The following is a 13,441-nucleotide window of genomic DNA, read 5'->3' on the forward strand; positions in this document are numbered from 1 at the left end:
TTGATAAGCCAGGATAAAGTTGCCGCGTTGTGCCAAACATTGGCGCGTGTATGTGGTATAAAAGCAAAAAACGATGCGGTGGAATATTTTGATATCAAACATATGTTATTGAAAACTCCGAACAAAATACTAGTACTGTAAAGGGGGTAATTATTCACTGGGTTTTAATTTAGCTTATTTCGCTGACTGGAAAATGCGCTAAATTAAAACCCAGTGAATATGTAAAATTTAGCATAGAACACATTATTTAAATGACGAAACTGTGAATTAAAAATTTACTGAATATGCCTGAAATGGTAAATCAGTGAAATTTAAACCCAGTGAAAATTAGTCATTTTACAGTATACAGTAATAGCCTCGCCCAACTGGTTACGATAACCAGTCTTGTGATTGGTTCTTGACAAATTCTGAACAGGCCACGCCTCCAACTGTAACGTGCTTTCTGTGTAACCGTTAATTATTCATAAATGGAGTCAATTTTTGTAGTTTTCTTGATTTATTCTAGTGATATCGGTAAAATAAAAGTACTGTAAAATGACTAATTTTCACTGGGTTTAAATTTCAATGATTTACCATTTCAGGCATATTCAGTGGGTTTTAAATTCATGGTTTTATCATTTAGATAATGTGTTCTATGCTAAATTTTACATATTCATTGGGTTTTAATTTAGCGCATTTTCCAGTCAGGGAAATAAGCAAAATTAAAACCCAGCGAATAATTAACCCTTTTACAGTAAGTCTTTGGCGAAATTTGAAAGAGCAACTAATATTGTTCAAGCTAGTATTTGTTATAGTTTTTATTTTTCATTCTTTTCGTCTGATTTTTCGAGTTTAAAAAATATGAGCTCGCTGGAGCCTTCGTCCCTTGTCTATTTCTCACACTAGATACCAGCCGATACCCCCCTCATAGAGACTGTCGTAAAAAGTTTTGAAATATCAGACAAACATTCGTTAAATTGATCTAAATTGACCCGCGAAAATCATTGTTCTCAAAGGGATGGGCGAATTATTCTACCCCCCCCCCTATTGCATCACGTGGCAGAATTCATCCATGTTTTGGTAACGCTTACGAAGAACCACCTATGTCGTGCACGTGATACGATTTGAAAGGTGAAGCGCCCTCACACGATGCACGGGGGCGATTGCTGCACGCCGTTAGTTAAAAACAATATTTATTTTTGTATGGCGGATTTTCAACGTACCTTTTGTTTAAACATAGACCATCCAGTAGTCCAATGGGGTCTATGGTTTAAATGTGTCTTCCTCACTCCAATTTTAGTCATTCGTTTGCGTGTCAGCGCGCCCTCTAGCGACGGAGCGCGTATATGAAATGACGCATGAGAATACTACTGCTATTGTGTTAGTGGAGTGAGAAACAAAAACGACTTAACACCACAAGCGCAACAACAAAAATAGTGGATTCCACAGTTCAGCTGGTCCCATTTATTTTTTACCCCTCCCCAGTCCACCAATTATACTCACCCCGGTACTTCACATGTATAACCAAATAAACAAGTCATTGTTAATGATACAGTCCCCGTCCAAAATTTTGTGATCTGACATATCAATTTGATGCTAATGAAGTCATTGAGATTAAATTGAAACCATTAATAGGAGATGGATTTGTAAAAAATTATGATTTAGTGCTTTTACATGAGAAATGGACATTGGGCAGTCATATTGAATCAAATTACAAAAATAATGTTCATGTTCATGTTGATGTATCTATTGGTATACTGTCTTTGTACAAAATTTAAACAGAAATGTTCATTGCATTCATGGAAAAGTTGGCATGTGTAGCATGAAAAATAAAATGGCCACGAGTCGGCCATATGATGTGCACCTATAACCCAATATGTATGATCACCATACCAACTTTGATCCAAATCGGCCCAGTCATCTCTGAGAAACTGCTGCGAACATGTTTAAGACATTGTGTATTGTCTTCATGTAAAGTTTGAATGAAATCCGTCAATGGGTGTCCGAGATATAGCGCCAGAGTACGAACGGAGCGAACCCAAATTAATAGTCCTTGTTTTCTGAGTTTAGTGCATACTTGGTGTTATTTTAGCTGTAACTAAGTTTGGGTTGAATGTGAAATATACCAAAAAAAAAAAAAAAAAATTCACTGATTCATTCATTCATTCATGTAAATGTCATAACGCGGTACTCAGCAATTTGTAACAATCAAAAATTGTATTAATCATCACAAAAACAAAAAAACAAAAACAAAAACTCTAGCAAATCAAAAAGGAAAATGAACAATTGTCAAGAAATTAAATTTGAATATTTAGGCCTTCTTGTACAAATTTATCAATGAAGTAACAAGACAAACATACATATATGCAGACACACAGACAGGGTAACCACTAGACTCCCATTGTGGGCTCTGCACACAGGGATATAACATTTTTTTTTTCAAAAACTTCAAGACAAGAAGTGAATGTATTGTTAGCATTATATTGTCTTCTCCATAAATGCATAAAAGTACAATCTGTGAGTGCAGAGAATAAATGAGAAACAAAGCAGAACTTGAAAACCAATTAAATGAAATTTATTCAATCCAATCTACAAATCAAACGTTTATATCTGAATACTGTAGAATACTTTATTTTCGCTTGGAATTTATTTTCGCTATTTTCGCTGAAGGGATGATCCCCTGAAAATAAAAACTAGCGAATATACATTTTTTCCTATATTTTACATTAATCTCATCAAAAATCAGTGAAAATAAATTCCAAGCAAAACACGCCAAAAAGCCTTTTCAGCGAAAATAGAGTAGTATCTTCAAAGATCGTCACTTTCAATATCTTCCTACGATACCTGACATTTGTGAGTACGCTCTCTTTTGAATTTCATTGTCAGCAAATCCCTTAGAAGCTATATCTATTTGTGAAACACTTAATTTTTGTAATGGCGATTTGACGCCATTCTTGAAGTCGAAATTCCGCGAAAGTATCAACATTCCATCTTGCAGGACCCAAGAGAAATTTTTACTGCTATAAAATTTCAGTATTTTCACTGATTCACACGAAATTTGCAAAAAATTGTTTTCGCTGAAATTAAAGCGAATAACAATATATTTAAAGAATATGTTTTTTATTAATTTTATTCTCAGAAAACCCATGGCAGATGTAGCTATGTTTATATTATTTGATAAATAACACACTTATTCAAGTTGTCTATTTCATGTATTTCTGTACCGTTGATTTCACGGTCTGAGGGCTTTCTGACAGAGCTGAAAACGTCCTCTGTACACCTGTAGGCGAGAAATAAATAAATAAATAAATAAATATCAATATGAATTCGACTACAAAAATGCTGAGTTACTGTTTGGCATTAGAGAGATTCCGGGGTTGATTCCAGCAATGTCTGAAAAATGCACACACAAAAACATTTGAAATTTTTGCGTTTTGATAACTTTATGACAATTAAAGAAGTTTATAGTATTGAAAAAAACCAAATAAAAAATTACTTATATGACAGTGGTCGTCGCAATCATGTATGCGCAGGATATTGGTGTTATATATACAAAGATGGTGACTTTGGCTGTTGCGCAGATCAACGAGACGTTACCAAACTTTAATTAAGTATTTTTTGGGGGGATTGGAAGCTTGTGCAAGTCGCACCCAGGTCAAAACTCGTACTTGCGATTTCCATTAGAAGAGCGCATTGGATTGTGGGAAAATCATTGTTTATCAACACAAATGTGGCACATGCGCAGCGTGCATGTTTTAAAGCACCTCAGTCATGCAGCGGATGTTCTAATTTTGTATAAACAAACATTTTACATGTGTTGTATATGTCACATGGGACCCACATAAAATAACGTGGTGTGACAATTGTGCAATCGAATGTAAGCATATATACATATATATAAGCTGCTCTCTGATTGGTCTGATTGTTAGGTGTTAGGGTTGGGTAGCCAATCAGAAACAATCTTGTAAATAGCTTTGCACTGACTTTAACTGTGATGTTTTAAGACAGTTCACCAAATGATTTCATTGTCCACCATCTTTACCCCTAAGTTGCCCTTGATGAGGCCCCTCAGGTTGCCATGATAATGAAAAGTACCAGGATGTATGACCTTTGACATGAAAGACAACTCACCACTATTCCATCCTTCTCTCATTTTATCAGCAATTTGAGTTGTTGACGGAATCTGTAAATAACAAAAAAACAAAATATTGTCACAATTTTGGATGTAACATTTCACCAGTTTTTATGTATTTTTCTATAGTTTTTTGTTTAATTTTTAATTGAATTTACATATTTCTTATTTGCTACAATTTCAACAATTTTGAATAAAAAAAAAATTACGTGACGTTAAAATTTGATAATAAAACGTTGCACATCATTTTCCATGCCAAAATTTTGGAGAAATATTTTTCATGTACCGGTAGTTTTCCATAATTTCTTGGGTAGTTTGGAACCATCTGAACATAATTTCTTGATAGAAAAAAAAAATGTGCACTCTAAATCGTTAATTGCTGAAGCAAAAATGACTTGAACCAGTGAAAACATTACCACTGTTTCTCAGACTGATGGAATATTTAGTCTTTGCACACATAGGCGTGTGATCGCATTTTGATAGTTTCTAGTTGGGAAAATTTTACGATTTAAATTATGTACACTTAGTCAAACACCATCATGATTTCATCAACAGTATACCTCATGGTATTCTTGTAACACTCAGTAATTTCATATCACTCAGGGGTTTTTCTAGAAAAAAAAGGGAGCACTGCAATTCAGCGGCGCCACCAAGTGGAGGAGATAGGCTTCTCCCAACCAGGACGTGAAGTTATTGATAATTCTAAGTTAAAATGGAGCATTCTATGGCTTCCTCGGGGCCAAAATTGCTATCAGACATGTGCTCCCTGGTCAATCAGAATTTTATGGTTGCCAAAAGATCTGCTCCCCAGGGTAAGGGAGCGAATGGCCATGGCATGAGGGCGCTGCGCCCTTGTTCAAAAAAATCCCTATCACTTATGAACCATCTTAACACACAAGAAATAAACAAATACTGGTAGTGCCTTCTCACAATCAATTTTACTATTTTTATTCATCAGATTAAAAAACAAGCAGCCTATCGGCTGAGATAGCTCCGCTGTTAGCAATGCACATTTCAATTAAAGAACTGAAGACATCATTAGAAAATGAACAATATGAATACGGTAGTATCAAAGCAATCAGACTTACAGTTTTTAACAAGAAGTCGAAAATATCACTTTTTACCAAAAATTACAAAAATATTCACCAAAATAAATAGAGAATTGAAGATATCATCACAAAACAAACAAATCTGAGAGAGGTCCACATGTAGTACCTATATATGCAATATCAAAGCAATCGGACTTACAGTTTTCAACAAGAAGTCGAAAATATCACTTTTTACCAAAAATGACAAAAATATTCACCAAAATTAGAGAACTGAAGATATCATCACAAAATGAACAAATCTGAGAAAGGTCTACATGTAGTATCTATATATGTAATATCAAAGCAATTGAACTTTTGGTTTTTAACAAGAAGTCGAAAATATCACTTTTTACCAAAAATGACAAAAATATTCACCAAAATTAGAGAATTAAAGATATCATTACAAAATGAACAAATCTGAGAGAGGTCCACATGTAGTACATATATGTAATATCAAAGCAATTGCACTTGCGGTTTTTAACAAGAAGTCGAAAATATCACTTTTTACCAAAAATGACAAAAATATTCACCAAAATTAGAGAATTGAAGATACAACATGAAATGAACAAACCTAAGAGAGGTCTACCCAAGGTACATATACACCAAGTATTAAAGCATTTAGGCTTGTAGTTTTCAAGAAGAAGTCGAAAAAGTAAAACATTGACACGGACGACGACGACGGACAATCACTCATATGATAAGCTTCGCTTGACAAAGTCGACAGCGGAGCTAAAAAACGTTGGTGTACAATATTAGTTGGCAGACAGGAGGTTAAATTATCATTTTTTTTGTAGCCCTACCTTCTCAAAGTACTCTTTTTCAGCGGGTAGGGTGTTGGCCAGTTTCTTGGCAGTGACCTGTCCCTGTGACGGATCTCCCCATAATCCCTGTTCCACAGTTACGTAGACGGCGGTAACACCGATACCGATCTTGGCCAAGTTTCTATGGAAACCAAGCAGAATAAAACTGATGACAAATGATTACAATTATGAATTATCTCTATATAGTTTATTTGCTTGTTCAATTTTTTACAATTGTCGACCACGTGACAACTTCACCGTTGCCAAATTTAAACAAGAGTACACTTTTCCTTAGCCCTGAGTACAGTCCTGTAGGTTGGCCTTCTTCCTCTGATCATTCGGCCCTCACAGTCCTGAGAAGTCGCATAGACCGAGGATTCGATACTACTGTGAAGGAATGTATCTGGCGATTTAAGAGGCATTCAGCTTTGCAGTTAAAAAATAAGCGGGTCGATACGTCTAACTATTCTAAATACCTTAACCGGAAGCGAAATTACATAAGATTTCCCACTAGGGTCGATGAAATCGACATTGTCTAACATCAACTGAAAATATACGCCGCCATCTTGTTCTTGACGTAATTATTAACAAAATGTTGTTTCGTTGCGTAAAACTAGCTTTCACCAACGTTCCAGTACTGTAGGTTAATTTTTTGCCCACAAAAAATGTATTTGTGATTGCTAGATTGGTCGATAGATGTTTTAGCTGGATACAATCATGAAAAACTGCAGAACGGTTCTCCGCCATAAATTTGTAGGCGATTGTCGAATCCTCGGTATATGCGACTTCTCAGGACTGTGGGGGCCGAATGATCTGCGGGAGAAGGCCAACCTACAGGACTGTACTCAGGGCACGTAGAGCCGGTAATAATTGCCAATATTGCGTCACAGTTCTTTCTCTCTCACACAAACTGTTATTTTGATTGTTCGAAGTCAAATTTACAAAAATCTATACTTATTTTCATCCTATAGTTGCACTACAAGTTTCGGCATTCTATGAAATCACAATTATGATAACATTTGGACGTAAAAAACGTCATTCGAGAAGTTATACTTACTTTACGATGGAGAGCGCCATGTTGAAATTGTATGTACTTGCCGTTGGTGGCGATAGATGGGAAGTTGACCCCTAGATGGTTCTGTACCACGGGTAGAGGTAGGTGAAAGAGAAATGTCGAGAAATTATTTGTCTTTTACATCATCGGAGTCAATGACATAATATACTGAATATTATAAATGATACTAAGTACGTATATATAAAAAGAAAGAACGTACATTTTTAAGCGTTTTTCTACATAGATATGTATTCACAAATATTCACCTCCGCCATTTAATGGAACAGTCCAAATATTGGTCACCTGACTTGGTGTCATTGACCCGACGATGTAAACGAACTTAAACAGGATTTCATAGACAGGATCTTTAAAATGGGTTGGATCAAGGTTTGTGCGTTGCCCCTAGCCGTATACATTGGATACCTGCTGATTGACACGTTCGATCCAGGTAAGATTTTGCCGAATTGTTGCTTATCACTTCAATAGAATTCGCCAGTAAATCACATTCGCAGTTCAAGGTCAAGATAGAATTCCTTGACCTATATTTTGGTTTCGTTCTACTGGTGGGCGGGGATGGTTAAAGCGCGGTGGTCGTCGCGCAGCGCGTGTTCGAATTTCATGTAAACAAACAATGTATTTTACACGCGTTGTATACGTCGCTATGAGTCCCATATCGAACAGGACGAGGCACGACGACTGCCGCCCTTTAATCGAGTTTTGCTCACTGCAGACGCTAGTCCGAGTTCATCCTCTGTGAAACTAACGTTTAAAGGCCCAGGTATACTATAAATACTCTTCTAAACAATAAGGATTGTTTCCCTGCTTGTCACGCTGTAGTAAACAGCTCAAACCATGCTCCGGTAAAAATGCGTTTTCTCGAACTTACAGGTCGATTATGTCGTGCCAAAGTGAATGTATGTGACTATAAATATCACAGCAGTAACTATGTATAGTATATATGACAATAAATAGTGTACGTGTTGAGATTTTGGCCTATAAAAGCCAAAAACAGGAACCGGGGAAAGGGACGCGCTATCAATCTTGAATAATTAACTGCTGTCAATCAAAGTCACTTGATGTTTGACGGCTGAAACAGGATGCGTCATAGGCTATGCAAGTGATTAACAACACTTATTAACATAGCCCCACCTCCAATTCACACTTGCCCGGGGCAAGTGAATTGAGCCTTTAACCCGCAAGTCTGTGGCCGAATTGTGACCCTCAAACTCCGTGGTAGTGAGCAAAAACATCACCGATACATCTAATTTCAAGACAATTATCTTGATGCCCAAAAAGTTTGCGCTCATGATCTTCGAAAATACAGCTTTCCATGCCGAGATATTTTTATCACATGTTGCCTTTAAAATACTTTATTTTAGCTGGAATTAATTTTTGCTGAAAAGACATTTTGGGTGTTTGGGTTTTGTATGGAATTTATTTTCACTGATTTTTGACGAGTTGAATGTAAAATATAGGAAAAAGGGTATATTTGCTGGATTTTATTTTCACTGAATCATTCCTTCAGCGAAAACAGCGAAAATTAATTCCAAGCGAAAATACAGTATTCTACAGTACACGAACTCTTAACCCAGAAGTCCGAGCATTCTGCAACACCATTAATTCATTGATAAAAATTGATAAACTTTTTTGGTCAAAAACTAAAAGCAATATCTTTATAATTTTATGATCCAAAATAATGATGACTATTTCAAGAGTACAAAAGTGTGTAAATATTTGTACTGAATTTTGAGCGAGAAAAATGTTTGGCAGTCAATAGGTTAATATTGTTTGTTTTAAGGATTTGTAAGTTTGTGAAAGAATAGTCGATAGAAGGCGTTCTTATGTTGCTGGAATGCACTTTTATTCTGTCCTGAGAAAACAGGTTTCATTTTTGTTAGGAGTGAACCATTAGAAACTCTGGGGGGCAGAATTGGAGAAAAAAAATGCGCAGGAAAAAAATCATGGTAAGAAAATCCTGCAGAGATCACTAACAGAAGAAATTCTGCATGCCTAATGTCGTAGAGAAAATACTTAATGGACACAGAGGAAATAAAAAAAAATGCAAAAAAAGAAATAACACAAAACTGAGTGAAGGAAAACAATATTTTCTTAGTTTTTCAGTTTTCACCCCCAGAATTTGTAATGGTAAATGACAGAGGTGTGTCTATGGTTAAAATAAGTCATATTTTAATGATTCAGTATACAATACTGTATTTACTCTATTAGTAGTGCATGTACTTACGTAAATGACAGAGGTGTGTCTATGGTTAAAATAAGTAATATTTTAATGATTCAGTATACAATACTGTATTTGCTCTATTAGTAGTGCATGTACTTACGTAAATGACAGAGGTGTGTCTATGGTCAAAATAAGTCATATTTTAATGATTCAGTATACAATAATGCCATTTTTAGTTCATATGCTCCTATCCATGTGTTGAGTACTCATAGTTCAATTGGAAAAACAAAATTTGGCCTCTACCCTCAGTTCGTACACTGGCCACTTATTTTCTCCAAATATTATTAATAATTAATATTTATTTTTTTCTTCAGAAACATTGCGTGGCCGTCGTGTTATTGTGACTGGTGCCAGCACCGGAATTGGTGAACAGATTGCTTATCATTACGCAAAAATGGGCGCAAGAATATTAATAACTGCGAGAAGAGAAAATGTTTTACGAGAGGTTTGTGACTTTAAACCTATTTACTACCATTCTGGAATGTATCACTTCGCTGTCCATCAACAAATAATCCCTAAAACAATAAATTGAAATCAGGCCGAAAAAAGAAAACTATCATTATCATTATTGTATACAGTATACATGCAAAACAATTATCATTATTGTTCTTTTAGTAGAGCATGCGTACACGTAAATTGGAGAAAATAAAATAAGTAATATTTTATTGATTCATTGCACAGCCATCATGCGATTTTTTGTTTATATGTGTTTTTATTTGAGATGTGTTTCTAATATAGACTTGCTACAGTTGGGGAAATTAAATTTTCTCGTCTCGAGTGAATTAAAATAATATGTCTGCGAAATACTCCATTCGTCGTGAAATACTCACATCATTAACTATTTCGTCATTGAATTCATGAAACAGTGAGTATAAACACAAACAAAAGTAGGGACAGATGCATTAATACCTGGCATTAAAATAATTTCTTTAGGGGTTTGCTCAGCGAATAAACTTCCCTGTGATTCACAACAAATCACTGAAAATCACAGCAAAGTAACGCTTTTGGGTTTAAAACTGTTTTTATCTGCTGTTTTCCTACATTAGATATATTTCGTCTGTTCTATTTTTAGTAAAAATCTAGTCTTGACAACTACTAATGATGCCATGTTTGTTCATCTACATTCTCAAATTCTTATTGTAATGCAAAATACTGTAAATCATGTCTTTTTCAGGAGCATGTCTTTTTAGGGAATTTAGCGAGAGAACTAATTCGCTAATTTAGGATGACTTTAGTATAAATTCAAAATGGCGGCCATATAACGTCTTTTTCTCCGCACACACACTTTGTAAACAACACAGAAAACGTAATAATCTGAAGCTCTTTCTTATTACACTTGACAGTTTTTCTTTGTTTTTATGGAGGTGATAACTGCGCATTTGTTTTGGCACGCGACAGACAAGTATTGTGAAAACAGGAAATCAACAAAGACAAGAGAGATTCGCTATAAAATCAGCATTTCGCTATAACATCATTTTACCACAATTCGCTAAAATAGTATGTCGCTTTTTCAACATGTTTTACAGTAATTTTATTTACCATTTCCAGGTTACTCAAAAATGTTTACAGCTCGGGGCTGAAGAGGCCCATTACATATCTCTAGACATGGGAAAGATGGCGGACACCAAAAAATTAATCGACTTTGCCTGGGAGAGATTTGGCGGTTTAGACTATTTGGTTTTGAATCACATCACGTCAAACTATCTGGAACTTTGGGACGGCCAGTTTGAACGGTTAGACGAAATATACCATGTGAACTTCCGCTCGTTTGTTAGTTTAGCTACTTATGCATTGCCGATGCTGAGAGAGACTAGGGGGAGTATTGTGGTGATGTCATCATTTGCAGGTGAGTGTGACATAGAGGGCGCTGTTCAGACAAGGGGAGCATTGTGGTGATGTCATCATTTGTAGGTGAGTGCCATAGAGGGCGCTGTTCAGACAGTTGGAGCATTGTGGTGATGTCGTCATTTGCAGGTGAGCATGACATAGAGGGCGCTGTTCTGACGGGGAGCATTGTGGTGATGTCATTTGCAGGTGAGTGTGACAGAGGGCGCTGTTCAGATAAGGGGCATTGTTGTGATGTCATCATTTGCAGGTGAGTGCCATAGAGGGCGCTGTTCAGACAGTTGGAGCATTGTGGCGATATCATTTGCAGGTGAGTGACATAGAGGGCACTATTCAGATAGGGGGCATTGTGGTGATGTCATCATTTGCAGGCGAGAAAGTGATGGACCAATCAAAATGCCGGATTCGTTACTAGTTACCTCTTGTGGCTTGGTACGCCATGACACTTTGACACATGACACATTTTGGTGATGTCAATTGCAGGTGAGTGTGATATAGAGGGCGCTGTTGAAAGAGGCCAGGGGGGGACATTGTGGTGATATCATTTGCAGGTGAGTGTGATATAGTGTGACGTAGATGTAATGGTGAAAAGTAAATTTATTGAACCTCAGGACAGCGTACGTTTGAATGTGCAGTTCCGTTACTATGCATATTATGGGACCCACCTGAGCATGTGAAGTCGCGTTACAACTATCAACATTAATAATTTATACTGTAAACTTTTTGTTCTAGGCAAAGTCGGGACACCGTACTCAGCAGCGTACAGCTCCTCAAAGTTTGCATTGATTGGTTTCTTTGAATCGCTACGAAAAGAATTCATGATAAAGGATACAGACATTTCGATAACAGTTTGCATAATTGGTGGGATTAGCACCGAAAACGCTTTGCAGTTTTCAAAAGGATTCGTTGCAGCTGAGGCGTTATCGACATCGCCCGAGAGTACAGCTCTGGCGGTCATCAAAGGTGCGGCTCAGAAACAACAGACTGTCTTTTATCCGTGGTGGCAGACGAAACCTACAACGGTCCTTCATGAGATTTTCCCAGAATTTATAGATTGGTTGACGTTATTAGCATATGAAACAACATGAGGCATACATAATTTGTTTTTATCCAATCACTGCAGCCGCAGTGAAATATGTAAATTTATGGTGACCAATCATAATTCATGAGGGTCGTGTGCAAAACCTGATGTCTATTGGTCAAGATTATTGACAATAGAAAATGAAGAATTAATATTCATAATCAAGAGAAAAGCTTAATGACCTTCCGAAAGGTCACACATCCTGGTACTTTTAGGGCGTACAAATACAAAATTTGGGAGAATTTCATAATTTTTTCCCAAAAGAGCAAGTAGTTGTCATTGAAGTTTAAAAAAATGTAACAGGGAAAAAATTTATATATGATAATGGAAATTATTGTTGTATGGTAACATTACCCCCAGAAATACCAGGATGTGTGACCTTTCAACCTAAAGGTCACACATCCTGGAGCTTTCTGTGCAGATATATTAACTATCAATTAACAATTTGCAAAAAATTGCAAGCAGATATCACTGAAGTTCAAAAACATTTTGACATCTGCAAAAATTGAGGTACCGTATATCAATGGTTGTTGGTGTGGAAAAACAAGTACCAGGATGTGTGACCTTTGGGTACCAGGATGTGTGACCCTTAGGGTCTAATCATGTGCATAAACAAATTGCATTTATAGGTATCAAACTACAATTTGAAATGATATACTGTAGAATACTTTATTTTTAGCTGGAATTAATTTTTGCTGAAAAGACTTATTGGGTGTTTTGTATGGAATTTATTCTCACCGATTTCTGACAAGTTGACTGTAAAATATAGCAAAAAAGGTATATTCGCAGGATTTTATTTTCAGTAAAATTTTCAGCGAAAATAGAGAAAAATTAATTCCAAGCGAAAATAAAGTATTTTACAGTAACTGTCTTGACTGATATATTTTTTAAGGCTGTAGAATTAATTTACAGCAACAACAAAAATTACCTTGCATGAAACGTATAAGTCAGGAAAAGGAGGTAAAAGTTGACATTTCATTAATTAGGGTCTTTAACTATTGGAATGCAAAGACATTTTACCGGTAGGTCACTATACACATAATTAAGCCACATCAATTTTTTTTATATCAAGATCAAATGTAGATAATGAAAAATTAATCAATTTGATTGGAAATTAACAAAAAAATATATTGAAATGTGCGAAAATGTTGTACCATAATTTTAGAATTGGGAATTATTATTTTAATTCATTTGATTGGAAATTAACAAAAAATATAATAAAA

The 13,441-nt window shown here is 35.8% G+C and overlaps 2 protein-coding genes across 2 annotated transcripts; one reads left to right on the plus strand and one right to left on the minus strand.

Moving 5' to 3' along the window:
• Positions 1-3,082: 3,082 nt before the first annotated feature.
• On the minus strand, positions 3,083-7,140 carry LOC102810349 (MICOS complex subunit MIC13-like). The gene is made up of 4 exons (XM_006814989.3): positions 7,057-7,140; positions 6,000-6,141; positions 4,111-4,162; positions 3,083-3,259 (listed from the first exon to the last, which is right to left on the minus strand). The coding sequence occupies exons 1-4, from the start codon at positions 7,074-7,076 to the stop codon at positions 3,183-3,185; spliced, it is 291 nt and encodes a 96-aa protein (XP_006815052.1). The 5' UTR covers positions 7,077-7,140; the 3' UTR covers positions 3,083-3,182.
• A 224-nt stretch (positions 7,141-7,364) lies between these two features.
• LOC100374683 (hydroxysteroid 11-beta-dehydrogenase 1-like protein) lies at positions 7,365-13,441 on the plus strand. The gene is made up of 4 exons (XM_085494266.1): positions 7,365-7,501; positions 9,607-9,737; positions 10,841-11,138; positions 11,870-13,441. The coding sequence occupies exons 1-4, from the start codon at positions 7,426-7,428 to the stop codon at positions 12,223-12,225; spliced, it is 861 nt and encodes a 286-aa protein (XP_085350392.1). The 5' UTR covers positions 7,365-7,425; the 3' UTR covers positions 12,226-13,441.

Source organism: Saccoglossus kowalevskii, chromosome 20 (genome assembly GCF_978046115.1).
Source record: "Saccoglossus kowalevskii chromosome 20, keSacKowa6.1, whole genome shotgun sequence".
Lineage (NCBI taxonomy): Eukaryota > Metazoa > Hemichordata > Enteropneusta > Harrimaniidae > Saccoglossus > Saccoglossus kowalevskii.